General features: G+C 41.2%; 1 protein-coding gene across 2 annotated transcripts in view; it reads right to left on the reverse strand.

Annotated features, from left to right (window-relative positions):
* Window positions 1-2,114: 2,114 nt before the first annotated feature.
* The window catches only part of LOC125886103 (zinc finger protein 638-like), a 34,147-nt gene continuing 20,280 nt past the window's right edge, over window positions 2,115-15,981 (reverse strand). The window contains exons 4-25 of one of the 2 annotated variants that reach the window (XM_049572049.1): window positions 13,356-13,417; window positions 11,954-11,983; window positions 11,278-11,477; window positions 10,531-10,733; window positions 9,881-10,096; window positions 8,868-8,966; window positions 8,620-8,657; window positions 8,454-8,500; window positions 8,234-8,265; window positions 7,941-8,060; window positions 6,889-7,020; window positions 6,694-6,735; window positions 6,172-6,309; window positions 5,845-6,009; window positions 5,244-5,678; window positions 4,613-5,116; window positions 4,340-4,513; window positions 3,964-4,237; window positions 3,575-3,847; window positions 3,255-3,350; window positions 3,000-3,121; window positions 2,115-2,408 (exon numbers count right to left, since the gene is read on the reverse strand). In XM_049572049.1, coding sequence (XP_049428006.1) covers window positions 2,352-2,408; window positions 3,000-3,121; window positions 3,255-3,350; window positions 3,575-3,847; window positions 3,964-4,237; window positions 4,340-4,513; window positions 4,613-5,116; window positions 5,244-5,678; window positions 5,845-6,009; window positions 6,172-6,309; window positions 6,694-6,735; window positions 6,889-7,020; window positions 7,941-8,060; window positions 8,234-8,265; window positions 8,454-8,500; window positions 8,620-8,657; window positions 8,868-8,966; window positions 9,881-10,096; window positions 10,531-10,733; window positions 11,278-11,477; window positions 11,954-11,983; window positions 13,356-13,417 — 3,459 coding nt within the window. In that variant the 3' untranslated portion in view covers window positions 2,115-2,351. The remainder of the gene's footprint in view (window positions 2,409-2,999; window positions 3,122-3,254; window positions 3,351-3,574; window positions 3,848-3,963; window positions 4,238-4,339; window positions 4,514-4,612; window positions 5,117-5,243; window positions 5,679-5,844; window positions 6,010-6,171; window positions 6,310-6,693; window positions 6,736-6,888; window positions 7,021-7,940; window positions 8,061-8,233; window positions 8,266-8,453; window positions 8,501-8,619; window positions 8,658-8,867; window positions 8,967-9,880; window positions 10,097-10,530; window positions 10,734-11,277; window positions 11,478-11,953; window positions 11,984-13,355; window positions 13,418-15,981) is intronic. The other variant, XM_049572050.1, reaches the window with a different exon arrangement.

Below are 15,981 nucleotides of genomic sequence, written 5' to 3' on the forward strand. Positions count from 1 at the left end.
AGAATATGGCAGTTTCAGGACTCGCTACATTCACTCCTGTTACTATTGTCAGACAGTTTGCTCAGTATTGATCACTGTGGATTCTTTTTCTGGTCTTTTATTTCATATTACTGCTGCTCTAATGATACAACATACACCTGTGACTGCTGATTTTATATGTCATCAGCTTATGTATTTGGCATTATTAATACATATTTCTGTGTCGTAATGCCATTTATTATTTTTGGCCAACATGCTTCAAGTAAAGTTTTAATACAGTAATTGTTTTACACAGTAACAACTTTTGTTTTTTAGTCTGTAATTTGTCATATGTCGTGTCCAAATTGCAATGAACTGTGTGTAATTAAACCATCTGACTCTCTGGGAGTCTGCAGAAAGTCTGCCTGAGGCCCCTTGTAGACTGGCTGAATTATGGATTTGGACAGTCCTCAGCTCTTGCAGACACACGCAAGTCTACAAGTCTGCTAATCCAGTTCAGCCTGAGCCTGTACGCACAATACTGGAACAGTACCGGTTGACACATTTACAATATGGCTACATACAACAGCAATGAACATGGCAGAAAGTGAACAGCCCAATTCCAGTCTCCATATTCAGGTACCTTGAGGGGCATTCCTGCGAAGTGCGTGAGAGCTTAGCACTGCCCTACTGTCAATTTTTTAAAGTGCATGAGGGTTCTCTTCCAGATATTTTAAGCCCTTTATTCACAGTTTCCATAAGTTTGCATTTCTGTAGACTTTGCCCGAAGGAATTACCCACAGTTCATAGCACAGTGACGTTAAAACATAGGGGAAGAAAGCCAGGGGTAGCCTGGGGGAGTTTTTAAAAATAATGAACATGACTAACATGGGTGTTTTAACCTGGCACATTAAATTTACATAGAAATAAATTTAAATATATTTACATAGCTATTTACAACGCTATTTTAAGGATTCAAGGATTTAAGATGATCCTTAATAAACAAATGAAATCAGGGGATTGCAAATATAGGATATATTACATGGTTTACTGTTTCTTTTGGTTTTGCTTAATGATGCTAAATTGATTTGACAACTTCTTGTCCACTCTGTAAGACATTCAAATCCTGGACTGACCCCTGAAGTGCCTCAGCTGTGAAGAAGAACACAAAATAAAGTTTCAAATCAAAAAATATATTGGGTTCGTCAAGGTGACGTGATGGTGGTGCTGTCCCATTCACCATTTCAAACCTTTGCAGTCTCTCGCACGCAAACATTTGTTAGGTGGTGTCAGTTCAGACCCTGAGGGTTCAGGGTGTAAGGCCTTAGAGGAGACACTGTCATTATAACCTAGTTGCTGGCTTCACTGGAGGAATTAGCTTTAAAAAATGGAACAGCTTCAGTTGTGTGGAGGTGGTTTGATAACACTTAACTTCAGAGAACAGCACAGGTGTTACATGTGAAGATTAAGGAACCTCTCTTCCCTTCATCCAGGACTTTGAACACAAACGCTGCCTGACACATGCATCCACCCCCACCATGGACTGTTCTCCCTGCTGGCCTCTGGCAAGTGGTACCACAGCATCAGGAGCAGAACAGCCAGGTTTTGCAACAGCTTCATCCCTCAAGCCATTACTTTTGAACTACTTAAGATAATTACCCTCTTACACGTCACCCACTTACACTAAACTCAGTCAATAACTCCCTTCTCAGACTCTTCTGATCTCTGGTAGCTCGATGAACTTGTATTAGTTTATGCATACGTACTACAGAATTAGACCAGAATCTACTGATAGCTGCTGCATCCATATTTTATTTATGTTTAAAAAAGTGGATGCAGTGTTAAATTACTCTTTAAATAGAAACACAGTTACATTAGAAAAACTGCTTTCAGTGATGCACAGCAGCAGAACACCAAAGAAACAAGAGAAACTAAGCCTCAATGTGTGAACATAAACTCAACAAATGTCAATGTGAACAAAAGGGAAACCTAAAGCCACTGGTTACATTAGAAGTTTCCATCATTTAACTTAACTGCAGGTAGTTTGCAGTAAAACAGAAGGTGAATGAAGCCTGTCAAAACAGCTGCTGATGCCTTTAACTCCACGTTATCTGAGCACGCAGCACATAACACTGTAAGTGAGTGAAGACAAACAATTTAGTACAAACATTTTATTGATTGTGCACACTTCTTACAGACAGCCACCTTCCACTGTACACAAACTCATTTCTCTTAATTAATTGCACATGAAAAATCTACAGCACATATTCAAACTGAGACGGAACGTGGCACTAATCTACATCAGTGTGAGAATCTGGACCCTGTGTGAGAAATGAAGAGACAATACAAAAGGAGGGGAATGGTGAATTCAGTCTGGATTTTCATAACCGCATTCAGGTGGAGTCGGGCTTAGCGGTGACATTCGCTGTCTTTGTTGTCTGCAAGTATTTCTGCAAAAGAATGAACAAGGAGACTGGATTAGACGTGAATATTGTTGCCTCTTTGTGACCAAACAAATGTCTGGAGATACTGACTTCTGTAAGGCTACATTCACATTACAGGGCTTAATGCTCAATTCTAATTTGCAAAAGGTAAGTTAAAGCTCTATAAGCCGGTGTTGCTGGTAGTTCTCTGGAGGGAGAGGCATGGGTGCAAGAAGAGTAGAGATTTCTGGGGCCACAATGTGGAGGATTTCAAGGAGGAATAGTTCCTCTAAAAGTTTAGTACTTCCAGGGCTACATTCCAATATCTCTGTCGATGCCTCACGACAAGGCTGTCACAGCAGGACTCAAAATGCAGGCAAGCTGGCTGGTGACTGGGGGAGCTCTATGGCTATGATTTTGATTGCACATGGTAATTCTACTTTGGGTTAAAACCATAAAACCTTCTGACTTCGGTCTTCCCAGAACATATAATTAATTAATTGCAGACACAATCAGAATCTGTAATGGGTCTGTTGTTGTGGAGAAGAGGAGAAAGCTACAGAAAATTTCATCTTCACAGTGCACCCACAGATAAAACTGTGTGTGTGTGTTGCTTACCTGCAGGTTCTCATAGTGTTTGAGGGTTTTGCAGTGGTTGATCTCTGCCTCTTTGGCTCCGGTAAAGAACCTGTTACACACCTTGCAGAAGAAACCTGTCTTTGGGACCAAGTACTCCATACCTGTGGACACACACATACACACACACATACATGATGTGAACTCTATCAGCAAAGTCAGATATTGTGAAAAAACATGTAAAACACAGATGAACACAACTGTGAAAACACAATGGCAGATAGTGATTATTCTTACCAACTGGGTGGCTGGGGTCAAAAGGAGGAAGAGAGGATTCTTTGCTCACACACTCCTCTTTGGTGTTTGTTTGATCCTCAGGCCTCTCAGGGTTTCCTGTGAGCAACAGAGACCTTTTTAAAACGTGGAACAGGGACTGATGTGGAAAGACCTGGTGCTAGTTTTACTCAGTGTGCTTATCCAGATAACCTGCTCTGTCTTCACTGAAAGTGAATTAGTGTTTGTGCTGCTAATTTTATTTGTGGTTTCAGTGTATCAGCGTTTGTGTATCAGTACTTTTTGAACGTTTTCAGCACACTTAAACACCACCATGATAATACCTGTCTGCACAGCAGGAGCTGCCGTCTCTTTGTCCTCTTCATCCTGCATCTTCTCCTGCTCCTCTGTTTTGTCTGGCACCATCTCCTCCTTCTTAGCCTGATCGTGATTGAGAGCACTGTCCTCTGTCTCATCCTTCTCATTCTCTGAGGTCACTGCTCCTGGTGCTGTGCTGTTTGAGGAGGAGTCAGCTGGGACAGCTGCAGCTTCAGGAGCAGGTGCGGGCAGGGGTTGATCCTCAGTGGTGGAGTCCACAACGGCTGTCGGCGTGGCTTCTAAAATGTAATAGCAAATTTTAGGCCAAAATTTATTACACAAACCTAAAGAAAAAAAAATCTAATATGGTGTTTCCTTCACTTGGCAATTAGATTAAATCAGTGTGAGGTTCTACCTGTCTCAGGTGTGATCTCAGTCTCAGGTGTGATCTCAGTCTCAGGTGCTTGATATGTTGGCATGTATGTTTGGCTGGCGTCAGCCTGTAAATCCTGTGAGAGGGATGCTACAGCGATGATGATGGGACCGGATGATAAATCTGATGACATAGCATCATCTGCAGTCTCAGCCATCAGCACATTCTCAGCTTCAGACTCTGAAATGTGCTCATCAGCCTGCACCAGGGTTGCTGTGGTGTCTGTTGTTTCCGCGGTAACCTCCATGGGCGTCTCCTATAAAAGAAAACAGGATGAGAACCATGATGTCATTACATTGTGGAAATTTAAGGCCCCTACTCTGTAATGACCATGTAGAGAATAAGTTATATGTGATACCTCTGGAGTGTCCTGTTGGACAGATGACGGAGCGTCCTCAACTTCCTCTGTGGTTTCCATGGGAACAGAGGGAGCAGCAGGGGAAGGAAGGTCGTTCACATCTCCAACTTCATCTACCGTCACAAAGTCACTCATGTTGAACGGGAAGTCATCACACTCCTCCTCTCCCTCCGCCTGAATGCATGACAGGACAAAAAAAATGGGATAAGAATAAGGAGAGATTTAACTTCTAATTTGTCACTTCTCAACCTGTCTGTCTGACTGTCTTCTCACCATTTTGTTCTCCGCTTCTGAGTTGTTAGAATGCTCATCCCTCCAGGAGCTGTGTCTGTGTCCATCCGACCTGAAGGACGACCGTGACCCTGACGAACCCTCGCGGTGTGCTCTCTTCCTGTCCCTCCTCTCTCTTTCCCTCCTCTCCTCCTCTCTCTTCTCCCTGTCCCTCCTGTTTCTTTCATCTCGCTCCCTGTCACGCCTGGTCCTCTCCTCCTTCTCCCAGGCCCTCCGCTCCCTCTCCCTCTCCTTCCGCTCTTTCTCCCTTGTCTCCTTTTCTTTTCTTGCCTCCCTCTCTTTTCGCTCCCTCTCCTGCTTCTTCACCTCCACCTCTTTGTGGTTCTTGACTGGCTCCTTTTTTCCCTCTGCTGTCTTTTCACCCTGCTCTGTATCCACTTGCGTTTTCCCCTGGACTCCATTGGTGGACGCTGCTGCGTTGTTGGAACTGCTGGCGGTTCTTGTTCGGCACTCCACAAGCAGTGCGTTGACCATCTCTTGAGTGACCTGTAGAAAAAAAGGGATGAAAAGATGTCAGAAGTCACAAATATCAATTATGTTTGAGGTTTCCGACCTTAGCTACACAGTCTGGCTCCAACAACAGGAGTAGAGTGACAGTTTTAGGATATTTTACCTTAGGGAGCGCTGGCATGACCATCTCCTGGGAGGCTGTTTCACCATCAGAGCAAGATGGCTTTGTTTCTTCACCAGCAGGAGTCTCATCATTTCCTCCGGTGGGCGCTTTGTTCTCCTCTGCCGTCTCCATTTCAGTTTCAACATCTGATTTTTCTTTCATGTCTGTCTCCGGATCTGCTTCTAGTTTGGCATCTGGTGTGGCCAAAGTGTCAGAAGGAGCATCAGTGATCTCGTCTTTTTGAATTTCTTCCTCTTTGCTCTGGTCTTCTCCCAAAGCTTTGTTTTCACCAACTGTCCTCTCTGGGCTCTTCTCCTCCTTCTCATCACCGTCTTTTTCAATCCCCTCCAATGGAGGTTCGGAATTCTCTTTATGTGCTGTCTCCTCTTCGTCTGCAGCTGCTGCTTGGCTGCCTTTGCCATTTGCAGGTGTGTCCTGCGATCAGAGACAAGGAGGTATTGATGTGTCAGATCAATGCATTCAGATTTTTTTTTAACATATGACTTAAAGCTACAGGAATGTATCCCAGTAGTAGATAAAACTGTGCCTAAACGAATGTCCCGTAACTCCTGACAACTATTGCAAATCAATTGGCACCAACCTCAGATGAATCAAGATATGCAGCGATGACTTTGGTCTGTGTGTTGGCTTTGGGGTCAGGCTTGCGGGAGAAGAACAGAGGGTTGTTCTGGATGATGCACGGAAACGTCTGGAAGCGTTTGTAGACAGACAAGGCCATAGCTGCAGTCGCCATCTCACAGATCACCTGAGCAGAGAGAGACACATAATTTATAAATAGAAAAGTGAAACATGACAGAGTTGGAGAAAATGGATTTCCAACCCAGGCCATAGCTCTGAATGAGAGCAGGGAAGGTTCAGGATATAATGGATTAGCATGTTTGCAGCTGCACAGACAACTAGCTCTCACCATGTTGTTGAGCACGAGGGTCTTGATGACGGTACCAAAGCGCCGCACCAATTTTTGGACCTCAGAAGAGGCAGACGGTGTGTTGGGAACATTATTGATCACCAACAGGCAGCTCCAGCCTACTGGAACAGCATTCTCCTGCAGGATGGAAAGAAACATTCTGTCACTCATTCGTCAACAGTCCAACAGTGTCACAGTAAATCAGTTCAAAGTATACAAACTATTTAAGTTAGTCAGATGAATTCATTTACATGAATAAATGAGTTTCACAGCAACTTAAATCCCTGAAAAAATTCTATGATAGGCATGTCAAATATTGATGTTTGCTAAATTTACTCTTTTTCTGAAGTACTGCACAGATCACTATACAACACACACTGCAAGAGTGTCTTTGCTTATCTAAATCTAAAGAGTGCTGCCCAAAGCTTCGCGCTGCTTTAGCAAAGCAGTACATAAATAACCTGAGCACACTCCATCACGTGGACAAAACACAGCTGAATAATTATTCACAGAAATACTCACCAGTGGTTCGGCTGATCCCATCAGAAGATTGTAGAGAGCCACCTGCGTGAAGTAATAATGACAGTTATTGTTCACTGTTCAACACAATACAATATCAAAAGTAAGATAATGGACAAAGAACACCAGAAAGAAAGAGAGCAGACGAAATGATCAATATACTGTCATGGTGAACTGCAATATTGATGAGAGACCTACCGGTGTGCTGAGACCGACGCGCTGTTTGACATGGACCAGCTTCAGCTCAGAGTCGTTCATCTTCATGGGCATGAAGGAGTGGACTTTCACCATCTCTTGAGCAATCTCTGTGTCTGGCACTGACACAAGTGCCTAACATGCAAAGAATGTTTTAATATTGTGTTGCTGGAACATCTTATCAACTCAGTGTTTTTCAACAAACATACACTGTAACAGGAAACGGTCATTGAGAGAGGCATACCCAACTTGTTTTCCCCTTTGGCAACATGTCAGGAGTCCAGGGGCCACATAATAATCAAACATTAGTAATTAATATATAAATATTTAGCTCAGACCTCTGTCGGGAGTCCTGGGGATCCTCCCTTAAAACAGATCTTGATAAGCAAGCTCTATGTTGATGCTCTTTTGTGAACTCTAGCACCTTATTTACATTCAGAGTACAAAAAATATATATGTATAAATTCCAATTTGAAAATGGTCAGCAGGCCACATAATAACAACCTGAAAAACATGCAAAAATATTATGCACAGACTCTGTAGACATAGGACACACAATATTTTATTTTGTATTGTGTTGTGGGTATTCATGATTATTCATTTTGACTATTCCATTGAACACCTGGTTTGTAGCCCTCAATGAAAAGAGAAGGCCAAGTATCTTCCAAAAACGTACTCAGGACTTACATTATCTTCTTGTACTATCACTCCAGTTTTAGCCTCTTTACACTGGCTCCCAGTATGTTTTAGAATAGATTATAGCTCTCCCAGCTATATCTCTGACCTCTTAGTGCCGTGAACACCAGGACATACTTTGAGGTCCACGAGCAAAGGTCTTCTGTCTGATTCAGAAGCCCAGTTAAAAACTTAAGGGGACAGAGTGTTTACTTTCAGGGCCCCGAGGCTCTGGAACAGTCCCTTCTTAAAACATACTTATAATGAAGAGCCCTTCCTGATTTTACTTGACTTTTAAGTTCATTTAGACTGTTTTTTATATCCTCAATTTTTATAGACTAAAGTGTAAAAGCTTCAGATGCAACTGTGTTCATACCAACCTTTCCGTTTTGTGTTGCCAGGATGATGTCAGAGGGAGTCCCAAAGGGCTGCACCAGCTTGATGATATCACTCTCTGACCAGTCGCTCTCAGGAAGTCCTGTGATCAACACCGTGCCCTTCTGTAGGAGACATTGTATTAGGATGTAAAACACATTAATAGTGACATTTTATTATTTGTGATGAAGCTGGAATTTAAACAGACATTTGAGCCCCAAGATTAAGTGAAAATACCAGCTCTTTTCACAATGTTATGTAAATTTTATAGTGTGTGAGCACTACATGCATCATGTACCTCATCAGAAGTCTTCTGGTCAGCCTCACCTCCTGCAGTGGGGAGTTAGAGGAGGGGATGAGAAGCCAAGGTGCAAACAGAGCTACAATTAGTATGTTTTTAACATCACATGCCATCATAAACCGGACTACGTGAGCCTTAGTTTTAGATATGGTAACAGTTGATATCAAAAGGATTTCTTGTACAGTACTGAATATCTGTATTGCAGCTGTTTTCTTACCCAAGTCTTCCCCAGCAGCATCTTTGTCTGCTCCTGGAGCAGGTTTGCTGTGAAGACAGAAATACTGTTAGCTGAGTGTAACTGGAGCAGTTTGGAAATTGGCGGGTGAGTGTGCAGCACATGGGGATTAAAAAGGAAAATGTTTGAGATGATAACGGTGACAAACCTGTTGTTAGCATCAGAGGACTGCCCTGCTTCAGGTTTCTAAAACAAATAAATAGAATGTGTTTACCGAAAGTGGTCACGAGATTACATGCACGTGGTACAAACAGTTTCCGTATCAAAAAATTCCTCTTTACTCAGGCAAAAATAAAATGTCAGTCTGCTGTTATTGGTGCAAGAGTCATGATATTTATGTATCAAAGGGTTTTGGATACACGATCAATCCACATGCATGTGTTTTCCATGTGGTACCTTGGCTACTGAAGCAGTGATTTGTTGGTCTTTGATGGAGAGATTGGTGGAGTTAGCCAGAGCCTGGGCGTCTTCAGCCCTCAACATGCATACAGATGCCTGCAACAAGAGGGGGTGACAAAGTTATAATGTGGGACAGACAGAGACCATTATGATGCTCTGCAACACAAACACAGTAAACTGTCATACTGAGGATGTCAGTTTCTGTTAATTTTGCTTTCGGCAGCCCGACACATGTAACAAACTACTTAATTTGTTAGAATAAAAAACATAAAATGAAATGAAACAGGGGGAGCTTTTGTCTTTTAATATGGTGCAATGTAATTGTGTTGCTTTTTATTTTATTTTCAGTTTTTCTGTTGGCTTTCCTGCAACAGCCAGCTACCTATGTTAAAATGCATAAACATAGTGTCCAACACCCACCCTCTGGTCTCAACTGGTTAGGTAGCCTTGGCTGCTCTGCACTTTGCGCAAGCGAGTTTGGATGAGAGCTAGCTAGTGCTGCCACTCATTCTGCAATTGATGTTTTGGGACGACACTGCTGCAGAGACCTGGTGGCAGCCTTCAGTCTCCCCTCATGTTGCCCCGCTGAGCAAGCAGCTTCATTTTGAGCCCCCAAACTCCTCTAGCATTGTTAACTAATACATTTTAGCACCACAAGCCGGGCTAACAGTGAAAACATATTAAACCTAATCCTTTTGAAAGAAATGACCAAATTGAATATACTGCTTCTTTTTGGTTTAATTTCACTAAATGAGCAAACTGCAACAGAGACATAAAAACAGCTTTGTCATCAACAGACTGACTACTACTACACATGTCAGCATATCAGCTGAAAGTAATGACTGAATGAACAAAAACAATCTTGCCTTTAAAACAGTTAAAAATACTGATTGTCCACTATTCAATATTTTTTTAAGTTTAAACTGTTCTCTAAGAATCCAAAAGAAAAAAATCCTTTCTTGCAAAAGTAAACACAACTAGAGTAAACACACGTTACATGTAAATATTACCTTTTGCCCTTCGCACTTCTCGCTCTCTTCCTCGGAGCATGGCATGAGGATCACATTATTGATCTTGCCAAAGGACCCCACCAAGTCGGTAACTTCCTGCTCTGACGCATCTTTTGGGATGCCTGTCAGATATACCAGACGCTCTGCAACGGACCAGACCTGGGAGGCTGGGGTCACCACCTTCTTCTTCTTCTTGGCTGGTGGAGGCTTGGCAGACTAGAAACCAACAGCAATAACTGCAGGTTAGTTTTAGGAGGAATCAAGTTTAAGAGAACCAGAGGCAAATCAATTCAAGTTTTTACTACTTTAATCACATACTGAACTGTTACTTGTTTAATTTACAATGACAGTGTGGATGAGTTTGAGAAAATACTGAAGCGGCTGAAGAAAAACCTGCTCATTTCGTAAAATTAGCATAATTCAGTGTCAACATGTCAAGCCACTAGAACTGAATTATTTCTAGCACTGTGCCTGAAATCAGCCTTTAGCATCCATAAGCTTCAATAACAAACACTTGAGAACTGAATGGTGTAAACACTAGTTTTGAGTCATCTAACTGCTGTAAAGCTGCTATATGAACATATTTAATTAAAGATACACTAGCAGGTGTTTCTGTGGTTGTGAAAACAACTTTAGTGAAGGACACGCACTGTGTCAGCAGCCTTGGCACTTGCCATCTTAGTCGTCTTGGTCCCAGGCTTCGTCCCGCTCTTGAAAGTTTTGGTGGAGGACTGTAAAGGACCATGTCTGGTGCCATGACCTGCCTTAGAGAAGGATGGATGTCGGCTGGTGTCATGGGAGAACTTGGTTGAATCATCATGTGGACGCTTCAAACTGCTACGAGAGGCACCCCCTGTAGACACGCCATGAATCAGGAGGAGTACAGAAGAGCAAAAAGAAATGGTGGAAGAAAAATTCACAAATACAATAATACTTTTTTTTGTAAATTCACAATTATATGAAACACAGAAAACAAATTAAATCCTTGCAGTATAAAAACGTCTTACTAATCCTGCTAGTATATTGGGGTTATTCAAGTTTGAGATGAAGGTTTTTATAAAACCAGGATATGCAGTTTACTTTTGGAAACACAGAGATGCATTCAACATCGCTGCAACATGTATGGTTTGATTTCAAACAGAGACTTTTGCTGCATGTTATGCACTTCTTTCCTCACAATGTTTGCTGTATCTGTAAACTACTCATAAAATTACAACATATTCAGACTTCAGCCAATCAAAACTTACGGAGTCATTTGGCTCAGACAGTACTGTAGTGTCGATAGTAGTGTTGACTGTGTGCACATGTGCAGGGAGAATGCACTGTGCATGGGAAGCCATGCCAGAAATCATGCCTCAAAACCGGGCCTATTCTCTATTCTCTAGCATGTGACCTACCTGTATAGTATTGGTGGCGAGGCTGATGGTGAAGAGGGCGGCCTACGGGAATGGGGGGCCTATGGGAATGGGGGCCCACCCTGTGTCTGCCGTGAGAAGGACTCGGGGGAGGAGAAGAAGAGAGGGATCGAGACACAGTGTGAGATGGAGACTGATCCCTGGGATCCCACTGAGCCCGGCTGCCGTATCTCCCACTGCGACTGGATAAAAGAAAACATTCATTAGCAGACATAACCGGTGAAGTTAAAGTAGATTGTGACATATGGTAGCCCAAAGGCCTATATTTGCACATTACAGTGTTATGTCTTGCAACATGGCAGGTTATGGTTCCAGGATTCTAAAACATTTGCCAAACAACTGCTTAAAACTGTTGTGAAAACAACTTGCTATGTACTTAAGTGCCCACTTTATGTCAATATTTTCTGCTTTACAACATCAACATGAAGTATACCTCCATACTATAACCTAAATTATAAATGACATCAAAAACATTAAGTAGAGCTATTTTCAAATGGATACCCAACAAAACTGTTTTGTAAGAGCTGCGTCAGATTGGTTGTATATGCACAAGCAAGCCATCTGAATGTGTGGGCCTTGCTTAGTGACAGGACTGACTCCCAATGGCTGCTGGTCACAGCTAACAACAGAGAAACATAAGAACAAGAGTCCAACTAACCTTGGTAGATTTGGTTTCCAGTGAGGGTACCTTCAGAGACACACACAAACACTCGTTAGAGTGACCTTCAGCATCTTCTTACTCCTAAACTTATACTTGAAAAGAAATACCAAGTACAATCTGCATTGAGCAATAAGTTTAATGATATTGAGTGTAATGTCAAATGGTCCTTTGTAATACCACGCCCACTCAGAATTAAATCGTGGGGCCCCATCAGACAGAGCGCATGTTGCAGGTTACACAGGTCTGTAGATTGAAATCCACATTAAAAAAAGGGACAGGCAGAGGTCACTTGGTGTGGCTGTAACTGATGGTAAGAGGGGTTCCCATGTAGTATGCTGGACAGGGAGAAACCCAGATCTTTGTGGGTTAATGAGATCCTCTGAAAGAGAAATCACAGGCAGTACCGTCAGCAGGTCCCGGCCTGTCTAGACGATGGTCGGATTAAGACTTATTTAAGGATGAGTCAGGGACAATTTGTCTATCTGCTGTCAATCAACAGGCCTGATTATGGTTGGCAAATTGTTATAAAGTAGTTAAGGCTAAAATGTGCTCAAATATGTCTCGCAGCTTGCCAAGTGGGGCAACATTAAAAGTGAGCTAACATTAGCTTAATGCAAACCATGTACGCTACCACTTATTGTCATGGCCACCAGTGAGGGCCTGCCTCTCAATTCATCTGATTAAACAATGGGGGGGGGGGGAACCCTCCATGACTCTGGGTGCCCTGAGTTTAAGTTCTTTTCAACCCGAGACATTCAGAGCGCTTTTGCAAAAATGCGAAGTGCCTGAAAAAATGCAAGGCAAGTGAGCAAAATACTTCACTCTCACTGAAAATGATTACAAAAAGCCAATCCATGCACCTAAAACACACTCTGTCTGATCTGGGCCTTACTCTGTAGCTCTAAGCAGATTTAGCCGTCGTCATGCTTGTTTTGGTTCTGCAGTCTGCACATCAGCTATATGATTGACTCATACCATCACGCCAATTCCCCAAAACAAACAGGTTCAAGCATCTATCAAGCTAAAGAGCCAGGATGTTTTCTCTCTGAATCTAGATGGCTAATCCAGGGCAAAAAGGCAAGTTAATATTGAACTTAGGTACACCCTGTACAAATTCAGTGAACACTCATGGTTATCTGTGTCACATGGATGTGTAAGTACGCAGCTGTTTGCCAACACATTAGAAGTAAGCACTCAGTAAGCCAAAAACATCCCTGGGCTGTGTTTCCAAGTGCTTGTTTTACTGTTATCAAAATTCCTTTGTACACCTTTGATTTTCTTCTCATATTAAATACTTTTGACTGTTTATACTGTTTTATACTTGTCTATGGTGCTATAACATAATACTGAAGATAAACTGGAGATGCAGCTTCAGCAGCGCATTAAAAAATGTCCTCACTTGTTGCGCAGGTCTCTGCAGGCAGCTGTGTGGTTGACGGTGTTTATATGGTCAACCCAGTCCTGAAGAAAAATGACAAATGGGAGAGGAAGACACCCAAATCAAACACAAATAAAAACAATCTTTAACAACGCTAGCTTCACATTTCACACAAATGAAGAGAAGAAATCTAAGCAATCGGATAACTCATTTATCTAAAGTGAGAGACTTAAGTATTGTGGCAAAAGATTAAGTGGACCTTTGTTCCATGAGGTCATTTTTTACCATACTGAAAGTTGAGGCCCAGTTCTTTTATTGCATATTATCAATTTTTATGTTCAAATTTTGTTACAGCTGCTACCAGAAATACAACACAATGCTTGGTCTTGAGTACCAGATCATTCATGCCCTGCGTAGACATGTTCTGTGTCAATTCTACTTTCAATCGTCTTCAGTGTGACTATCAAACTTCACCATTAACACACTATGTATCACTAGCAGAAACAAAAACAAATTGTTTTAAGTCTTCTTGTTGCAAACACTTTTTGATTAACTTACTAAGTTACACCAAAATTTGCTCATCCACCAATATGTTGCCTATGTGCTAATTCCTACAGTGTGTGGGATATGGCAATTTAGTTCAAAATAAAAACAAACAAAAAAAACCTTCATTCAACAAGTTTAACAAGTCTACAATAATAAGATTAAACCAACAGGCTAAGTTGGAAACCTAAAAACCTTACAGTCATTTTGACAAAGACCACATCACATTCTGCAGATCATTACATGCAACTGATGGATAATTCAGGGACTGTTAATTCATCAGGCTATAACCTTTGTTTTGCTGATGACATTTTTTTGTAAATTTGGGGAAACTATGAAATCTATAATCTCAATCTATGATCTATAAAAATTCATCTTTTATTCAGAAAATGTAAGATGAAAGACAATCACATTGTTTTTCTCGAAATGTACCAGATCTCTAAAAATCAAAGAAATGAAGACAGTCACACTCGACTACAAGTAATTACTGTTACAACAGTGAAGAAGTGTACCTCCTTACAGTCGATAACAACACCATTTGAGAACACAAGAAACTCCATCCCAAAACCAGAGACCAGAGTACTGGATTTTCTCAGAGCGCAAAAGGAGTTTATTCAACAGTAATTATTGTTGAACTAAGGAAATATTTCTATTATGCCTGAAAATTCCCTTTATCACTTTACACCAATTTAATAATTAACCATTTGTCCAAATAGTTAATACTGATTATTGTATCTCGTAGACATTGTCCAATAATAAATATATACATATGTAGCTTAAGTACAATAACTTTTTAATTTAACTGCAATTTATACAATGGCCTAAGTTCTTCACTGAACATTTCCTGGAAATTGTAGACTGGTCAGGTACGTAACAAATATGTTCTCCTATTATTTCTTGATACATTTAGGTTTGCTGACTGACATTCATTTATTAAGCAAAACAGCCCTAGTATGTTTTTCTCCTCTGCACAAACCTCTCGAGGTTATATGGAAAAAGTTTAACTGCTTGCACATGAAACTTCTAATTGGGAAACTGTAGTATTTGAAAAACATAGTTCCAAAGTTGTATTTTTTAATACCTGGACAAACGTGGTGGCTCAAATAAAGGGGGCCTCCTCTGGCCTTTTTTATCCCGGGATACCTTTGCAGTTAAAACTCAAGTCTTTCTACTTCACCAGACAGCTGTTTTTTTGACAAACATGGCTGTAGTGTCTGTGACATCATCCTCAGGTTTCTGAGGGCAAGTCAGAACATCCTAACTTGGGGAAAGAAAGCCTGGGTGGAGCTGCGGTGGGATGAGCACATGGCAACCCCCACATCTGGTGTCAGTCACTGTCAATCACACCCCATATCGTACTCGTTCTTAATGTTACACGTTTACATGCACAGTAATATTCTACTGCTATTCCTAAATATGACAATATTCTGATTTGATAGGGGCCTTGTAAACACCATATTCAGTTTGGATATAATTAGGATTTTTACAATTATGACTAGGCTTGGGTTGGTTTTTAGAAATCCTGATGGTATGATTTCAAATACAGTCAAAAATACGGTGGAAAACCTTGGAAAGAAATCCTATTTTGATGCAAAGACGCAAAGCTTTTCCATATTTTGATGTGATAAATGACGTTAGGGCACGATAATTGGAATATTCACAGCTGCATGTAAACAGAAATATGAGTGAAATATTTAATATAATTAATAATTTAATATTTTCATCAGCCAAATAACCAAAAAACTAGGTGTAGGAATATTGTCTTTTTTGGAATAAGGGCAAAAACTGGAATATTTTGTGCATGTAAAAAATGTCAATATAATCACTGTTCCACTAAGAACAAAACAAATATGAGAAGAAGTGAAATCAAGTGTTTTTAAAGCTGCCACTTTAGCAGCAATTAGCAGTGCTGCATCTAAAGTCACTTCAGCACTGGCTATAGCTTTCAACATGATGGTGGTCACATACAGTGCTACAAATATCTGGCTTAATGCTTTCCAAGGAAACAAGAGTATGCTTGCATAGTGCATTAATTATTCAAAACCATGGGTTTTTGCCAGCTGCATGCTAACTTGATCATTTAGAGCAACTGTACCTACTTTTT

Source organism: Epinephelus fuscoguttatus, linkage group LG3 (assembly GCF_011397635.1).
Source record: "Epinephelus fuscoguttatus linkage group LG3, E.fuscoguttatus.final_Chr_v1".
NCBI lineage: Eukaryota > Metazoa > Chordata > Actinopteri > Perciformes > Serranidae > Epinephelus > Epinephelus fuscoguttatus.